General features: G+C 41.9%; 1 protein-coding gene across 1 annotated transcript in view; it reads right to left on the bottom strand.

Moving 5' to 3' along the window:
* Positions 1 to 20,124, bottom strand: part of LOC100340719 (guanine nucleotide-binding protein G(q) subunit alpha) — a 314,873-nt gene that overhangs the window by 195,500 nt on the left and 99,249 nt on the right. The window contains exon 2 of the mRNA XM_051858885.2: positions 5,251 to 5,435. Coding sequence (XP_051714845.1) covers positions 5,251 to 5,435 — 185 coding nt within the window. The remainder of the gene's footprint in view (positions 1 to 5,250; positions 5,436 to 20,124) is intronic.

Raw genomic sequence — 20,124 nt, 5'->3', positions numbered from 1 at the left:
CTTTCAAATAATAAATAAATAAATGAACTGAAGGTATGTCATTGTATAAAAACACACTGTATATATATGAAATGTTATCTTTACATAAAAAAAATTTTTGAAAGTTTGAGATTTGGGGGCATTTCAAATTTTCACATTAAAGAAGTTCAACCTGTACAACAAAAAGATGAAACTGCTCAGCATTGGCAACAGCCAAGCTCTCCTTGCTAACTGTCTCAAGTCCAGAAGCACTGAATCAGGTTGTCTTTCCAGGACAGACAAAGGGAGCAAAGCCTGTCAACATTCTGACCTTCCATAAGAGCACCCTGATTTCACAGTTTACAGACATCATAAGCCAACCACAAAGAGATGCAGGATGCAGTATCTGGAGTCATTTATTCAATGAATAAAAGCTCCTATGCCATTCCTGGCAAGTTGTGGAGGAGACAAAGAGTTATATAATGAGAAGCTTGCTTACAGTAAGGTAATTTGCAATTTGATGAGAAAATAAGGCATGCACATATGAAATAACTAACAACAACAGGCAATGCAGGAAGAATACCAACTGTCAGGTGCATGCAATCCGAACATAAAAATCAGGAGTTCAAACACCATGGAACCTACTTCCCCAAGCTGAAAAGCAAGGCCATTCATTAGCCATATTAACATAGGGAATTTGTATCTCTTCCTTTCTTTTAAGAGCTAATTTCAGCACCAGAGCAAAGAATCATCAGAAGTGCATGTCTGTATTAGATAGGAAGCCATAAAAGTGCAGTGCTGAAAATTCCTCCTTTTGAACTTAAGAAATGATAGAGTAATTTCATGGTCAAATGCCTCACATAACCATAGACTTAGATATGTCTTTGAATTTGATCAAATGACATCTATTTAATACCTTTTATCACTAGCTATCAACAATTATGTTCAAGGATAAGGCAAAATAACCAAACCTGCTAACTATGTATTCAGAATCAGTCCTTACACTTACGTGTCTTCATACCTGGGCCGAATCTAAGCAGCTCATCCATAAGAAAGTCCAAGAACAGGATAACAAATACATGTTCAGGGAAGAATTAATTTTGACTTTGAGAAAAGCTTGTAATATGTTGCAATTTATTACAAACATCTTCCTGAATATGCAATCCCTGGAACAGGGTGAAATTTACATGAAGGCAAGCAATGCCACAGCATTTGGTCTGAAGCTTGTCACCAGGACTCCCTCAACCACTGCCCCCTCCCATTAGCTGACCAGCAGGACCCTCAACTCAATGTGGTGAACCTTAGGCAGAAGCAAGAAAAACCAATATTCTAGTATGGCATTCCCCAGTCAGAACCAATTCCAAACAGAACTATGAACAATTCCCCAATTCAGAATGGGTCATATAATTTATTAAGTTTTGTTTTGCTTTATAAAATATATGTACTCAAAGGCAAGTACAAAGTTATGCTGCAGAATACGGGGAACGTTTTAATTGTTACTATCTACAGATTACGACCAACAGGATGGTAGCTACACAGAAACTTTTAAAAGAAAACCAAAATGGTTATTTATGGTTATTTAATTATCTTTAGTGTCCCAATATACTATAAAAACCAGTATGTGCTACTTCCAATTGCTAATCAAATGCACACCAAATTCTTTTGACTGTAATATATATACAGCATAGAGTCTGGTTACCAGAAATTTCTGCAGACAATTTTAACCAAAACATAAATTAATACTAAAGATCATAAACACTAGAAAAAAAGAATTCAAATTTAGCTTGGATTCAAGACCTTTGACAAGGACATCCTAAACCATTTTCTAGCACTCTTCCTCTATAAGATACATTAAACTGGCCAATTTCTACACTGCATGTACATTCCTTCTTCTACCCATCTGCCTTGGCCATCCCTTCTCACCAAAGTGCCCCTCCCTGTGATATGAACGTCCTCTTTTCTGGATTGTAAATCTCTGCCCAGCCCTGAATAAACCTCTCTGCGACTCCAACCGCACAGAATAATGTCAATAACTTTGAAGAGGAGATTTTCAGTTGCTGAAGCTCAAAAATGGTTTATTCATTAAAGAAAAAAGTATCACGTGAACACCTATGATGTACAAGACACAACGCCAGGGACAATGAAGAATATAAAGACGGAACTGACACAAGCTTTACTGTCAAGAAGCTTAGAACAATAAGAAAACTGAGATAATTATAAATATTCCACTCTAGGTTAGTTATGTGAAAGGAGGGTGGTAATACTTAGCACAAGGAAGGTGAATGGACAAGAACTCTGGAAGGAAGTGGCAGTTGAGCTGAACTGGAAGGAGAGACATCACTTCCTTAATGAGCATCAACAAAGGCAAGAGCTCGGCAGAGCTCAGGATGTTAATACACGAAGCAAGGAAAGAGTGAACTTGTGGAGTATGAGCAGTCAGCCCTCCATACCCACATCTGCAGATTCAACCTAACAAGAATCAAAAATCAAGGACCAAATCTGAAAAACACCCAAATTGTACCTGTAACTGAATAGATACAGTTAACGGCGCCGCGGCTCAATAGGCTAATCCTCCGCCTTGCGGCACCGGCACACCGGGTTCTAGTCCCAGTCAGGGCACCGGATTCTGTCCCGGTTGCCCCTCTTCCAGGCCAGCTCTCTGCTGTGGCCAGGGAGTGCAGTGGAGGATGGCCCAAGTACTTGCGCCCTGCACCCCGTGGGAGACCAGGAGAAGTACCTGGCTCCTGCCATCGGATCAGCGCGGCGCGCCGGCCGCGGCGGCCATTGGAGGGTGAACCAACGGCAAAGGAAGACCTTTATCTCTGTCTCTCTCTCTCACTGTCCCCTCTGTCAAAAAAAAAATTTTTTAACAAAATTTTTTAAAAATGAATAGATACAGTTGATTTTCCTGTCACTAGTCCCGAAACAATACAGTATAACAACTATTTATATAGCATTTATACTGGGTTAGGTATGATAAGTAATCTAGAGATGATTTAAGATATATGGGAGAATGTACACAGGTTACACACAAACACTACACCATTTAATATAAGGGACCTGGGGAATCGACAGGTGTCAGTAACCACAGGGGTCTGGAATCAGTCCCTGAGGACAGCAGGAATGACTGTATGTGTATGGTGTAGAAAAAATGGAACGATTGTGAGCGACATTGCTATCAAGAATTAAAGGGGGATTTAACATTATTCAGAGATCATCACACACTACTATCATGATATCAGGCACTGTGTTAAGTAGCCAGGAGTCACAGGAAGAATTCACATAATAACAAAGCTGAGAAAAACCAACATAATTATAAGTTCGTATGATGGCAATTTATAAGTGAATAACGTTCTTCAACACAGTAAAGTCTACTTAGTTAGAATTGACATGAAGGGCTGAAACACATAGTGTTTAACATTTTTCAATGTGCTACATGAATAAGGCATAAATCCCACCCCAATCTTCTACATCTACATGACTGTATAATAAATAATGCTCATGAAAATCTAAAATCAGGGTATGATCCCTAAGATTTCTTCTGGCACATCTGAGAAATAATTTTTTTTTTGGTAAAACTTAAGTACATTGTATCCTGTAACAGTGTTTAAACTGGCAAAGTGCATGTATGCATATAAAAATGTATTAGCACACACAATAAATCAACCAGAAATTCATCAGATCACTGTATTATCAACTAACTAGACTGGGGAAATCACTGAAATTAAAATGAAATTCAACAGAAATTTTCTCACAAGTACAAGGAAACAACCATGCCACCTATTTCAGAAACTCATTTCACTGAGATTTCTTAGGGGAAAGAGGAAAAAAAAATCCTTTGAAATTTAGACAACCTAGGCTTACATCCACCCCAGGTTAACCTGGCCAGGAACCATGTTCATGAACTCACAAACCTGTCCACCTCTTTTCACTCCAAAAAGCAAAAACAGGGAGAATTATTTGTGAATGATTGCTTTGTTATTTGTGGAGACTCTTATTGTTGGTGGAAAACCAAGTATGACAGTAGATAAGAAGCCACTGCAGGAATCATCCAAGAAAAAGACATGCCTGATTTTAAGATAAGTTGATATATTTAGAAGCCTCTGGATGGTAACAAAGGTGAAGGTACACAGAATTGCCTTATTTTACCTTCACTGTCAGTTTTGTGAGTGAAATCTCAGTTTATGAGTCACACTGGGCATGCCAGTTTCTTGCTACTACCTACTGATCCCAGCAAATGGAGAGAATGAAAGTTCTGATTGAAGGCTCTAAAATAATTACAGGCATAAATGCAGTGTTTTGTCAACTCTCGGTGAGACCTACCATAAGATAAGCACCTACAGCCCTAAAGAACAAAGGCTACACCCACTGGGGGATGTAACTAGAAGGAAAAGAAGGAAGACGGCAAAGACATTTCCTCAACTGCCAAACAGACTTCCTTTCCTTTGGGGTGAGGGCTCTGTACAGGCTGTCACCCTTGAATGCAGCTCCATTCTCTGCCTCCGAGCTTTCTGCTGGGCAAGTGCAGCACGGCTCTAACGTGCAGCCACCTTCAGACGCACCAGCCTCCTCTGTTGTCACATCTTTGGAACATTAGAGGGTCAGCAATTACAGACTACAGCATCTGTTTTCAACTGGTTGGGGGCCTGGGGGATGGTGGATAGATTCCTGTTTCAACCAAGAGATAATAATGCTGGATATCGGAATAATTTGCTTGTTTTCTTAATAACCAGAAATTCAGATATTTTTCCTCTAATCCTTTCCCAAATGATTTTGGTTCGCTTGCTTAAAACAAATGAACGGAAACATGTTGGAAAGGTTACTGAAGTGACAGATGGGCCTATTTTGAAATAAAATGAACCATGTGGTGCTACCGAAAGGAAATCACCAAATTCAAAATGAAACAGGAAAATGATCTTAAGCTGTTTTCACCCTTTCCTCAATGAAGCACAAAAAGTAGGAGGCAGACATAAGGCTGTCTCGCTCTGGCCAATGTGAAGGCTACTTACAAACTATCTCCTTGGCGTAACAGGTGTCCCCATATTCTATATTTAGCGCCAAACATCCAAATACGTCTTTCATTGACATCACCAAGAATAGAGTCCCATTTTCTAGAGGTGAAACTTTAAAGGTTTAGGAAAAAGACATTTAGTCGTCCTGTTCCACTGAAGATGAGATCAAAAGTGGACATGGGAAGCACCCACTGCATGGCAAAGACGTCAGGAGCCCAGCAGTACCGCGGGATTATGGTGGCCTGCTTTGCCAACTGTTGTTGTGAGGAATCACACCTACCTTATTGTGCTCATGCTTGTAGGGGATCTTGAGCGTGTCCATGGCTCTGATCATGGCCTGCATGGCCGTGAAGATGTTCTGATACACCAGCTTGGTGAAGCCCCTTTTGTCTTCATCAGAGTAGCCCGACCCATGGATGATCCTCATCTGCTTGATGAAAGTACTCTTGCCACTCTCTCCCGTCCCTGAAAGATGGACAACAGTAGCCTATGAGACCACAGCAACTTCTCAACCCCATGTCCCCCAGGTTAACTAAACTAGATACAGTGGCCTGGATGTGACATCTTCAAACAACACAGAGAGAAGTGGAGATGTAGCTTATGGGGAACATTTAGCAAAATCAGAGGAGGCAGAGTCCATTTCAAAGGCAAATGGGTTGCGCACACACACACACACACACACACTTTTCTTTGGAAGCCACTCAGCATGGAGCTTTGGTAGTGGATTATAACTGCATATCTGGTGAGAAACATCAACAACACAGTACTTGGAACATAATAAAAACTTGATAAAGCTCCCTCCCTTGGAGAATATCTGAAAAGCTTCCAAAGAGCCGGGTGGCTCAGCCAGGATTTGGATCTGGAAAAGACAACGCACTTAACACAAACGATAAGGAAAAAATGCCTGAAATTTTCTAGACATTTTCTTTAACCTCAAAATGAGGTATAAGGAGACCACACAATTGCAGTAAGACAAGATAAGTATCATTCTCCTAGACAGCAAGTATCCATGATATTTATTTCTAGGGGGCTGGGTTACTGCAAGGAATCATATCATCCAGGAAGGCCACAAAGGCTCTTCTTCCTTCTGACTGCTCCTGACAATCACATGACCCAGAAATGGATTGTTACTGGGCATTCTTCCCCTGTGCTGTCTTGTTTTTCTCATCTTGAATATTCCCTTGCTGTTACCATAAGCCAGAAGGTAATCCTAACAGAGACACACACGTCCATGAGAAGGAAACAAAAATGAATCGTATCACTGAAGGCAACATACTTCTTCTACATGTCTAAAACTATGACTCCATAAACTTCATTTTTCTAAATAGATGTAGATTTTTCATATTCCCTTTCTCACTCCTTTTAACGTTTCCCTACGGTTTCTAAATCAACAACCGTCTTTGCCTTCCCTAAAAAATGTGGTAAAAACAGAAGTACTCAGTAGGAAATTAAATATGGAAGAAGCGAATAAAACAAGGGAGGGCCCTGCAACCACAGACCTTCAAGCCACTTCCTCATTACAAGGCGAAAGAAAAGAAAACCAAAAGCCAGGAATACAACATGGGTCCTAATCTCATTGTTCTCTTCATCACTGGATTTCATTACTATCTTTGAAAACAATCACAGAAATTCAAGTAAGTATTACCATTTTCATAGAAGCACTCTTAAACGACCACAGATGTCTTGATAAACAGACGGTTTACAATAAAAAGTTATGATAAAAGGTGATGCCGGGCCCCAGGGTCCTGCTCTAGATGACTCCTCTATAATTTTTCTATTACTTTTAATAAGGTGATCTGGAATTTCCTGAAATATAAATCGAACCCTATAAGACAAATGCAACCAAGTCATTTTAACAGGATGAATTCAAAGAGTTTAAAATGAGCATTTTACAATCCCATCCACGAATACCAGAGAAACACGTAAAGCATGAGAAAAGTAGCATCACTAGTAGAAAGCAAGCCACCAAACGGTTTCCTGAAATCAGTCAACAATTTAGAGATAAACTGGCATCCTGACTCTCCTGGGCAATGACAAGGAAGTAGGTAAGAAAATAAATCCAGGCCGCTTCTTTGTTTACTGTCATCGTCCCAGAGCCAAAGCTTACTCTGAGGGCCCAACCACGGGCAGACTCATCAAATCAGAATCTCAGCCAGTCCTTTCCACAACAAAAACAGATCTTAATGTCTGAGGTTAAGGGTATGAGAAGAAAAGGAAACAGAATCAGACAGCAGGGTTTTCCTTCTCTGGCTCATCTGAAAAAGTTTTATTTACTCACCCCCTAAAAATTAAAAAAGAAGAAGAAGAAAGTGGCCGATAGAATATAGAGTATACCGGCTTCCACCTCATTTTAACCACACTCAGTTAAGAGCAGTTGCCACATGGCACCTCCATGGGTTAAGTCACCAACCCCCTGGACAATGTCCACACACTGGACTTCACACTAATGCAGACTCCAAGTAGGGGCTGGATATATGATAATGAAGGAACGGGGAGAAATTAAGATGAGAGAAAAAGGAATCAAAAAACCAGCTTGAAGATATTATTCTGCTGTTAGGAACACACACACACAGGGATTCTTTGTCCATCTTCCCATCAGCTCCTGCTGGGTGGTCTTCTCCACACAACTGCCCTGATTTCTAAAAACTGCTCTCTTCCCTTACCTGGCCATTGCTGGCCCCTGGATACCACACCAGCCCTTACTGGCTTCTATACCTAGCCCACACCTTTGTAAACAGTCCATTTATAATATAAACACTCCCCAAGCACTCAGCTGGAGTATACTGCATGCTTCCTGCTGGAACTCTGCCTAATACAAATACCAAAAGGAAAGCAGGCAAGATTTATAAGGAAGACAGGAAATGGTGCAGGATACCCTCTTCTCCTGTCCTTTTCTCTATAAATCTTATTGAAAGGTGTTCTGTGGTTTATAATGAGCAAGGGTTCTTTAAAAAAGGTTTGTGGAAAACTGAATTAAAAGATAAGTTTATTCTGGTGTAAAGCCTTTCCAAATCAAGGCGTCATTTTTCATCATACGTATTTTCCATGGATGTTCTGAAGAACCCTCGTACTATCTACTCAGTAACTCACTCACGATACCCTTCTGGAGGCCAATCATGATGAAGAAACAGGTGACACTTGGCTAGATGACGACAGAGCGACAAAGCAGATGGAGACCGAAAACTCCCCTCCAAAGCACTGACTTATCTGTCAGAGCGCATGCAGGTGCACACACGCTCACTTTAAGGCTAATCTCCAACAGAGACAGGGGATACAAATGGTTCTGTAAAGGAAACAGAAGTTTGTGTTCAACCCTTCATCCTCCACCCAGCACTTGGAAAGTGTTATTTTATCCTCTCAAAAACCTGTCAGATGATGTCTTTATCCTCATTCCCCAGAAGACGATGACCCTGGAGAGGACGAACAGTGTGGCTAAGATGACATGGTAGAGGAATGGAAGGCACCAAGGCTCAAGCCCAGTCTACAGGTGTCCAGCCCGGGCTTGACACAATTTTCATGGTTTCACAACTACTCTAACCCCAGGCTAATCAACTTCAACTGCCCACAGGTAAAATGTCTCAACCTGGCTTTGATTACACCACACCCAACTTTCATCCATTTAACCTAAGTCTGAATTTCTGAATACCATGTCAATTCAGAGGGAACCATTCTGAATTTGGTGTCAACCTTCTGTTGACTCATAATCCATTCCAGGTAAATTTCACTCATGAGCTTATTGTTCACACTTTGATTTTACTGTAGAAATGTTGTAAGTTCAACATGAAGGCAAAACTTCAGAGTGACACAAATGTTGCAGAATGATGATGATGGCTTAAAAAAAAAAGGAATTATTCTACACTAAAATTGAAGGTAGCCAAAATGAAAGCAAAACTACTCAGCTCCTTTGGGTCCACAGGTCAATCACAGAAACAAATGAGTTATTTATATCCTATGTAGAAGCCAAACTTCATGTCTCCTCCTATTTTTATAGAATTATACAATATTCTTGGTTTGAAATGGTCATTTTAACAGTCTACTCATGATTAGCATGAAAAGCAGCATTTGGTGCAATTTAAAAAAACACATGGGGACAGCATTCTGGCATAGTGGGTAAAGCCACTGCCTGTGATGCCGACATCCCATAGGGGTACCAGTTCAAGTCCCAGCTGCTCCACTTCCAATCCAGCTCCCTGCTAATGGCCTGGGAAAAGCAGCAGAAGATAGCCCAAGTACTTGGGTCCCTGCCACCCACATGGGGAACCAGGAAGAAGCTCCTGGCTCCTGGCTTCAGCCTGGCCTAGCCCCGGCCGTTGTGGCCATCTGGGGAGTGAAACAGTGGTTGGAATATCTCTTTCTCTCTCCCTCTTATTCTCTCTCTCTCTATGTAATTGACTTTCAAATAAATAAATAAATCTAATTTAAAAAAAAAAAACACTTTTCCTAAATTATATTAAATGATGCTTCCTAAGACCCCATGAAAGAGACCTCAAAATTCTCTGAAAGCAAGGAAGCACACTTTTCTACTAGTGGACATCTGTGTGAACTCAGAATGGCACAAACAACTCTGACCAACCTAAAGACGTATGACTCTGCTTCCATGACCACAGTAAAATTTAACAATGAGCCTTTACATAGAATGTCAGGGGAGGGAAGATCTGAGTATATCTCTTATCAAATCATTTAATAACTTTAATAAGCAAATCAGCACACGCAAGGGTGTGACTCCCCACAAACCCCTGCTCTCTTCTTCAGTGGTCTCTATAGATATGACTTTAAAATGCCACCAGAAAAGCTCTCTATTTGTACCTTCAAGCAAAGACCCTGCCTTTTCTTGTCCCAGTTCATCAGACTACCCAGAAAGGAGACTAAGAGTTGTGCTGTGACAAAAGCCACTTCATCAAGCAGGCATAATTGGCTGTGAAGGACAGGAATTCTTTATTTCTTTCCTACTCACTGGATCAGGAAAAAGCACGGAGCGCAACCCCCAGTTCACTTCACATCTCCTTCCATCAGAACAAACATCAAATACTAACTTAATATCCTATGACGGACTGCATCATGTTGTAAGCCACCAGAACGCACTGGTTCCTTCCCTCACACTTCAACTGGCTTCTTGCGCTACTTTTTGATCAAAAGAATTTCCAAGGGCAGTTTCTATCTGCAGAAGTATTGCTCAATGCCTAAAAACGTCCACACCACTCTCACTGCTTTAGAGAAGCAGACAGACCCCGGGTCTAAACCAGGGCCCTGGGAACAACCACTGAAAACCACTGGGAACTTCAAGGGTCCATCTGGTTCATCCACTTAATTTGCACAGAAAACAGCCCTCAGCAGGGTCTCTCACAGGCTGCCAGAAGCCCACTCCACTTCCACTTACTTTCAGGACTCCAGGAAAAAGAAGAAATGCCAAAAGAGAGTTACACAAAGTGTGGTATTTGAAGTTGTACAATGAATCTGTGCGTTTCATCCTGCTGGGGCTTTTCATGACTGTATTTGGAGATATTGTCAAACCATCAGAAGCCTACATCTGAAGCCCTTAATGAATGTGAAGGCTCGAGCCAAATGCCCCTGCCCCGCCCTCTGCACTGGCCAGCACCCAGATAAAGAACTGCAAAGAACAAAACTCAAGTTTCGTGGAGCTGAATTATAATTTGAGTAAGTGTACTTCACATCCACTGGTTTAGGCCAAGTCTGAAATACACAATCTCAGCACCGCTAAAGCTGAACTTGGGCTATTTCCATATAAACTTGGATAAAGCAAAACCAGATATTCCAAGGATGAATGTTCTACCCACAAGCACTTCATTAACCCACACCTGCAAAGAATTAATAGCACTGAGATAAAAGTGATTTAATAACATTGAGTCAAATACAATCCATGTGTTGTCCACATTCCAGGCTGTATCTACATTAAAATACACGTATTCTGCATTCTGCACATTTTCCTCCACTTAGGTTGGAAACCTGCCATTTAAAACTTAATAGCTATAACACCGAAGTGACTATAGTGTCCTCACTTTAAGAGACTGTCCTTTGGGGACACTGAGGGCAAGGACTGTACACACTTATCCTTGAATAGTTTTTGAAAAAAAAAAGGGGTGGGGGGGGAGGTGGTGTTTGGCCTAAAGGTTAAGACACCTGCATCCCACATCAGACAACCGCAGTTTCACTCCTGGCTCCATTCATGACTCCAGCTTCTTGCTAATGTAGACCATGGGTGGCCATGATGCTGGCTCAAGGAGCTGAGATCCTACCACTTCCACGTGAAAGTTCCAGTCTCAGCTTCAGCCCCTACTGGGCGCCTTTGTAGGTATTTGGGAAATGGAAACAGGATATGTGCGTGTGCGTGTGTGTGTGTGTGTGTGCGCGCACATGTGTGCACACGCCTCTCAAAAAATTAATGTAGCAGGGGCCAGTGCTTTGGCACAGCAGGTGAAAGCCCCGGTCTGCAGTGCTGACATCCAATATGTCCGCTGGTCCCAGATATTCCACTTCTGATCCAGCTTTCTGCTAATGTGCCTGGGAACGAAGCAGAAGATGGCCCAAGTGCTTGGGCCCCTGCATCCAAGTGGGAGACCCAGAAGAAGTCCCTGGCTCCTGGCTTTGGGTGAGCCCAGCTCTGGCTGCTGTGGCCATTTGGGGAGTGAACCAGTGAATGGAAGACCTCTCTCTTTGTCCATCTCTCTCCCTCTCTCTCTGTCCCTCTCTCTCCCTCTCTCTCTGTAACTCTTTCAAATAAAATAAAATAAATCTTTTAAAAAATTAATATTTGGAGGCAGGCATCAGATGGAGCAATATGCTGAGAGACAAATGCATTCTGCATTCCAGTGCCTGGCTTCAAGTCCCAGCTCGCCTCTCAATTCCAGCTTCCTACTGATGCACACCCTGGGATGGCTCATGTACTTGGATTCCTGATATCCATGTGGGAAACCTGGACTGAGTTTCAGGCCCCTGGCTTTGGCCCAGCCAAGCATGTGGTCAGCCCTGGCTACCAGGAAGTAACCCAGATGTGAGTGCCCAGATGTGAGTGTTCTCTCTACCCTTATCTTCCTTTAGAAAGAAAGAGAATACACACACACACACACACACGCACGCACGCACAGAGACACTTAAAAATACTAACATCTGCTGGTTGCCAAATCTTCGGGATATACTAAAATCCATGAATTGGTACCTTTCAAATGATGAATTTTATGATATATGAATTGTCTACCTCTTTCTTCCAACTTTAAAAACTAATATCAATATACTTTGGAGACAAGCAGGATTTTTATTTGAATTTTCATGCTAAAAACTTTTCAGGAGGTTACTTTGAGCCACTCTGCTCAACTTCCTCCAACCTTCCCCTGCTAGAAGCGCAAGTTCACTCTCTTCCTCCTCTGGTTGTGTTTTGGAGAAAAAGTATGAAAAGCGCTGGACCCACTGATTTTACAAGGTAGAAAAGTGACTTATTCAGGGATTCTGCTGGTTACAGCTAACTAGGAAGAACACACCTTGTATCATTAAATATTTTTTCCTATCTGTATGCTATCAGATATTTATTATTGAAAACTCTTCTAAAATTTGAAAATTTTGGTGTTCTATTTCCTGGTCGCCTTTTCTAAGTAAATGTACATTTTTTTGTTCTTGTTCTAAAATAAAGCTGAAATAATACTAATTATTAGTTTTCACTAACATGTAATGACCACTATTCCCTGACAGCAGAGACTGTAGTACCGGCTGATGAGCGGGCATCGTAAGGATGTGTCAAAATTAAACAATTCCCCCATGTTGACATACTTTGAGTATTTCTAATTTTTCACTTCTATAAATAATGCTTTAATAAACATCCCTGAACAAAAATCTTAGCCTAAAAATCTACTTGCTTAGGAGAGCAGTGTAAAAATGTGATTAGGTGCAAGAGCATAACGCTTTGTGAAGGCAGATGATCCATCTTTATCCTACAATGAAAGTTACATCTTGTGAGAAGAAATGTTTCATGCTTTTCTTACCCATTTGTATTCTTCTGAGTATGTCATTTTTTAAGAAAAATTATTTAAAACTTGCCGGCGCCGCAGCTCACTAGGCTAATCCTCTGCCTGCGGCGCCGGCACACCAGGTTCTAGTCCTGGTCGGGGCGCCGGATTCTGTCCCGGTTGCCCCTCTTCCAGGCCAGCTCTCTGCTGTGGCCAGGGAGTGCAGTGGAGGATGGCCCAAGTCCTTGGGCCCTGCACCCCATGGGAGACCAGAAGTACCTGGCTCCTGCCATCGGATCAGCGTGGTGCGCCGGCCGCAGCGGGCCAGCCGTGGCGGCCATTGGAGGGTGAACCAACAGCAAAAGGAAGACCTTTCTCTCTGTCTCTCTCTCTCACTGTCCACTCTGCCTGTCAAAAATAAATAAATAAATAAATAAATAAGTATTAAAAACTTGTTTCTCTTACTTCTCTATTTTAAACAATTTAGGGTTTTTTAAAAAACGTTTTATTTTCAAATCAGAGTTACAGAGAGAGAGGGAAAGACAGAGAGACAGAGAGAGCTCTTCTATCTGCTGGTTCACTCCCCATAGAGCTGCTACATCCAGGGCTGGGCAAGGCCAAAGCCAGGAGCTTCTTCCAGGTCTCCCAAGCGGGTAGCAGGGGCCCAAGCACTTCAGCAATTTTCTACTGCTTTCCCAGGCCATTAGCAAGGAGCTGGATCAGAAGTGGAGCAGCCAGGACACAAACCAGCATCCATATACTATGCTGGTGTTGCAGCCAGCCGCTTTATCCACTATTCCACAATTCTGGCCCCAAGAAAATAAAATTAATGTTCGGTTACAAATATTTACTCAACTCAACATTTTCTTTCCATTGGTTAATGAAATCTGGTGCATAAATCTAAAATGTGTATTTAGTTCATTTGTTTTACCTTTTTTTTTTAACTTGCATTTGTTTTTTGAAAGGTCTCTAATGAAGATATTTTATTGTTGTTTTTGTGGTTTTACATTTTGTACTTGCATCTATCCATATTTTGATATATGGTTATGCAGTGATTTTTTTTTGTAAATAACTTAAACTTTCTCCCCAAACCATGACACTTTAAGGGACACTCTAATGGGAGCACTTCTAAATACAATGGAGCATTTGACCCCAGCAGGAGGGTTGTTTCCTGCCCCTTGATGGGCTCTGCAGTGGTGGCCAATACAACACAGGCACCTAAGGTATCTCCTGGCAGTCATTCATTCTGTTCCTCTTCTTTCTCTTCCTGACACAACAACCAGATCAAAATTTTTCTACTCTATGCATTGTTTTCTTTTTTTTTTTTCTCACTGCACAATTATTTCAGGGACTTGTAAGAACAGCAAAGAAAATATTCCAGGATGTTAAAGGCTCTCTTTTCCACTTAATCAATCCATTTCAGCCCAGGTAACATACTCCTTTTCTGTATTTGCCATGGCTCCAGGGTGCTCCTCTGCACAGTTCTGTGGCCTAGGGTAAGCCCCCTATCCTGTCAGTCTCCTAGCCTGCACATACCACACCCTGCTTCACAACTCCAAGGACAGCAAAATCTGAGACATAACAAATAATCAGTAAATACCAGTTATAATTAAAAATGCAAAATCAAGTAGAAAAATTGGAGAACAATGCGACACAGGGCTGGGTACCTCAACAAAAACTTAGATAATCAAGATAAAGAATGTTTCAATGTAGTATTTTTAAAAATGAAAGTGAATGTCCCCAAACTCCAAGTGGAAACAAATAAAGCTAGGATCAGTGCTGTGCTGTGCTGTGCCATCCTGGCACGTGAGAAGCTGCCTTCACGTGTGTGCCTACAGCAGGTACCTCATTCACCTAACCCTAGCTTGGCCCTAACTCTAATTCTCTATTTCCTCCCTCCCTCAAATAACCGGGATAATCATTTCCAGTACCTCAACAGTTAATGCTATTGTATTGGAATTGTTTTAAAATTGTTAACTCATGATTTTATTGAGTATATACTATATGCCAAGCACCTAGAATCCTGGACAGACAACAAGCACTGCTTTCACAAAACCAACATGCGTATCTAAGCTGGCAACTGACAGATGAATAATAAAATATCTGATGGAAACAGGTGCTATGTATTAAAAGAATTCAAGGATAATGAAATACAGAGTGTCCTGGCTGCTGCTTTAATTTGAGAAACCAGTGAAAGTCTTTTTAAGAAGGCACCCTGAGGGCAGGTGCTGTGGCATAGCAGGCTAGGCCTCTGCTTGCCTTGGCAGCATCCCATACCAGGATGGTTCACATCCTGGCTGCTCCTCTTAGGATACAGCTCTCTGCTACAGCCTGGGAAGGCAGCAGAAGTCGGCCCAAGTGCTTGGGCCCCTGCACCCATGTGGGAGACCCAGAAGAAGCTCCTAACTACACTTCTGATCTGGCTGTCTGCTATGGCCTGGGAAAGCAGTGGAAGATAGCTCCTGGCTTCAGATCTGCCCAGCTCCAGCTGTTGCAGCCATTTGAGTGAACCAGTGGATGGAAGACCTTTCTCTCTGTCCCTCTCTCTCTTTGTCTGTAACGCTACCTCTCAAATAAATAAATAAATAAACTTAAAAAAAAAAAGATGCCCTGAAGCTATTCTCAGAATATTCAAGATTCAAGCACAAGAAAACGAAAGGAAACAGCATTCTAGGCAGTGGCCCAGCCAACACGAATGTGGGAGGCAGCTCAGCTGGCCCAGTGTGGCCTAGGTGGGGAAAGAGGTAGGAGGCAAGGCAGGAACACTGGCTGCAGGGGCAGGGGCCAGCTCAAAAGCAGCACTGTGGCTCAGCAACAAGTTCAGATTTTATTCCAAGAGCACAGGTCAGCTTTGGAAAGTTTTAATCAAGGAGGAGTCGGGGTTGTTTTTTGCTAAGAAAAGAATGGACAGGGTATCCGAGATATCCAAACAAAAGATTATGCTAATTTAGACCAGAATGGCAGGAAGAGCAAGAGGGAAGTGATGTATTTAGAAACTGATGAGATGTGGATGGTAAGCGGAGGAGATGAAATACGGGGGGATCTCCTAGATTTTTGGCTTGAGAAACTAGATATACAATTAGAAAGGCCTGAAAAAGAAAAGGTTTAGGGAGAGAAGAATACTTTCTATGAAAAAAGCACTTTCTGTACACCTCAAAGTTCACGCATGGATGCAGAGTAGCCCCATGGAGCAGAGCACACTGTGTGGGCCTCGAAAAATGACAAGCACCAGTCATGACTGAGCTCTTTATGCTAACAGATGAGTCAGAGCAGACTGCAAAACCTCAGTTACAATTTCACTTGCCTTGAGATAAACTGCTTTAAAGGAAAGATAGAGTTGTTTTAGCTTCTACATGTGTACACACACATACACACACACACAAATTATTTATATATACCACATACATACTCCCTTAAGAAAACCAGGACTTCACTGAACATTATTTGCAATGCATAAAAATCATAAAAATATCAAGTCACAATAACATTGGAAGAAATGGGAACCCTACACACTAAACATCTACCCACAGAAATGAACACTGTCCCTTTTCTTCCAGATAATAAAACATGTGAATGCATACCATCTAGATTTTTAGGTTGCACATAAATATACACTGCATGCAGTAAAAATGCAGTGGGTGGGAAATGATGAGATGCCCTTGGGATGAGAACTCTGAAGTCCTCATTAAACCTGTAAATATTTCCTTGGGACTGAACAGCTCATGCGGCCCTCCCTGAAGGGGAGCAACTCATTAAATTTACAGTGGGGAAAAGGCCCCAAGATGGATCTGAAATGCCATTTTCCATCTTATTTCGCATTCATCAGGAGACTTGTCTACAGGCAGGTGTGTGGTGTAGAAAGGGCACGACCCCACCCAGGGACAATGAGCTGCACACGGCCATGTAGTCTCTTGACAGCTGAAGAGTGAACGTGGCCTGGATCACATCTAGGTCTCTCTCCAGCTTACAGATTTCATGATGCTTTTCCTTCTGTCTGTTGTTGTATGTACAGCATTAAAACCATTAATTCTATTTCATGTGCAGCAGGAAAAATAGAAAAACACCTCACCCATTCTTTACTTTATACGTTGAGCATTCCTATTCCAAAAACTCTAAAATCTGAAATCCTCCAACACTCAAAAGGCTTTGAGTAGTAATTTGATGCTCAAAGTTTCAAATTTTGAACCAGTTTGGAATTCACATTTTTCAGATTAGGGATTCTCAACCAGTGAAGTTTCTGTGAATATCCCAGAATCTGAAAAACTCCTAATGTGAAACACTTCTGATGCTGAGCATTTCAGATAATGTATATTCAACCTGTATATTCAAACAGTAATGCAAAGTAGTTGACTGGAAGCCACAATAGTCTTCTTTCAAGGTTAAAATGTCAAGATTTTTTTTTTTCTTTTACTCGTGTGGATCTTCACTTTGAGCCTGAAAAATAATTATCTTTTGAGGTAGGGGAATTAAGATGCTAGAGGGAATGAGCTAAGTACTGCTCCAATTAAGAGAAGCAATGACCTGGGATGTCTCACAAAATACACAGGTTTTCAGACTGCGGAACATGGCGTGCTTTCCAAGCTACTATAACCCTGCCATCTCAGGTAATGACAGTGAGAAACAGGGACTTGTATATGGTCCCAAGTCTGCCTGTTAGCATAAAACGAGGAAAGGATCTGGAAAGCAGAATGCACTGTAGTAAGCCAGAGTTACCAATCTGCTTCTGGAGAACAGTTATTGACCTAACAGGACTTTTACAAGTTTATTGCTTGGGGCTAGCATTTCAGCATAGCGGGTTAAGTCACCACCTGTGATGCCAGCATCCAAGTGGGAAACAGGGTGTGTACTGGCTGCTCCTCTTCCAATCCAGATCCCTGCTAATGCGCCTGGGAAAACAGCAGAAGGTGGCCCAAGTGTTTGGGCCCTGTACCCACTTGGGAGACCCAGATGAAGCTCCTGTCTCCTGCCTTTTGGCCTGGCCCAAACTATTTGGGGAATGAACCAGTAGATGGAAAATGTCTGTCTGTCTCTCTCTGCCTTTCAAATAAATAAACCTCTTTTGAAAAAAAAAAGAAGTTTATTGTTTATGTAGCATTTGAGAGGTAGTTAAGAGAAATGGTTCCATTTTCTTAAAGAGCATGTTCTTTCTCTCTCTCATACACACACACACACACACACACAAAATCTATGCATTGTTCACATTGTTAAATTCTCTCTTGGGGTTGCGGGCGCCACGGCTCACTAGGCTAATCCTCTGCCTTGCGGCGCCGGCACACTGGGTTCTAGTCCCAGTCGGGGCGCCAGATTCTGTCACAGTTGCCCCTCTTTCAGGCCAGCTCTCTGCTGTGGCCAGGGAGTGCAGTGGAGGATGGCCCAAGTGCTTGGGCCCTGCACCCCATGGGAGACCAGGAGAAATACCTGGCTCCTGCCATCGGATCAGCGTGGTGCGCCAGCCGCGGTGCGGCTATTGGAGGGTGAACCAACGGCAAAGGAAGACCTTTCTCTCTGTCTCTCTCTCTCACTGTCCACTCTGCCTTTCAAAAAAAAAAAATCTCTCTTGGGGCAAAATGTTGATGTTGACCAAAAATCATAGTGCCTGCTAGGGGTCTCATTATTACCATTAATATCACCCAGCAAGGATTCTTAAATCATTTCCAAATGTCTAGTTTGGGAAGCTGCAACAACTTTGCCATGGAGAGATGCATTAGGAAATCACTTGGGTTCTACTTCCGTTAGACATACAAAGCAAAAATAATTTTTAAATCCCAGCATTTTTGAAAAGCTGGAACAGGTACCATTGCAGAAAGGAAGAAACTCCTTTGTATTCAATGCGGAGGGAACTTGAGAGACAGGTACCTGAAATGCCTGTTCTTTTAGATTTAAATTCACCTATGTGATCCACTCAGGTACAACATCAGGCATCAGCAATTGATGGCAAGATAATTTCCCCAGCCAGTTAAAAAAGAGTTGTCCTATGGTTTGTTTCATTAATTACGTATTGTCCTCCAGTTTATTTTGCCTGATGGACATATATTTCTCCAGCAAACTAGCGTCAGTATTTTTCCTGTTTGACTTCTTCAGAAATAGCAATGCCCAATCTGAACTTCAAATAATAGTTATCTCTTTCTGTATTCTTTTTTTTTTTTTTTCCACAGGCAGAGTGGACAGTGAGATAGACAGACAGAGAGAAAGGTCTTCCTTTGCCGTTGGTTCACCCCCCAGTGGTCTCTGCAGCCAGCACAGTGCGGCCGACACACCTTGCTGATCCGATGGCAGGAGCCAGGTGCTTCTCCCGGTCTCCCACGTCGGTGCAGAGCCCAAGAACTTGGGCCATCCTCCACTGCACTCCCGGGCCACAGCAGAGAGCTGGACAGGAAGAGGAGCAACCAGGACAGAATCCGGCGCCCCAATCAGGGCTAGAACCCAGTGTGCCGGCGCCATAGGTGGAGGATTAGCCTGTTGAGCCAGGGCGCTGGCCTCTTTCTTTATTCTTAAGTGCACATGGAAATATACCTTTTTCGTGCAAAGAAAATACTCTTTGCTCAAAAAGCTCCACCTAGGAATGTATAATAGCAGGCAGGAAATTACAAAAGGGCAGTCTTACAACCAGATTTGCTCCTTGAGGAAGCAAAATTTAAAGAAAGCAAATTGGTGTATTTTATTAATGTTTAGTAAGATTTGCACATACAATGACTTCCTGACATTTGACTGATAAAAGAGGAAGTGAAAGCAATTACTCTTTTAATTTAAATTGAGCCTCTCCTCTTGTTCCAGAACCCATGGAGTCAATCCAAAAAGCAAAAATTAAGAGTAAAAGAGAAAGAAACATCATAATCCAGGATAATATATGACTCTTGGAATGGATCTTGACTTAGAACACATGATCCAACAAATGCTGTCCAAACTACAGTAGTATATATTCAGATGCTATTTTTCATATTGACCTAATAATACGCAAACATAATATTTGAGGCTGTGTAATAAAAGTGGTTTCAGTAGCTCTTTAAAGCAGCAGAAATCAACTGTTTAACATGCCAATTTTCTCCTTAAATGTTTCATCACAGAAAAGGTAGAAAGTCATTAAGGCACCAAGCTAATGAAAGTAGTGTACTACATAGATGGCACATGCTTCTTACAACCAACAAAGACAGCAATTAAATCAGCCACATGCAAAATATTTAAAAAAGCAAAAAAGGGAA

The sequence above is a fragment of the Oryctolagus cuniculus genome, chromosome 1 (assembly GCF_964237555.1).
Source record: "Oryctolagus cuniculus chromosome 1, mOryCun1.1, whole genome shotgun sequence".
Classification (NCBI taxonomy): Eukaryota; Metazoa; Chordata; class Mammalia; order Lagomorpha; family Leporidae; genus Oryctolagus; species Oryctolagus cuniculus.
This window is presented reverse-complemented; position numbering and strand designations above follow the sequence as displayed.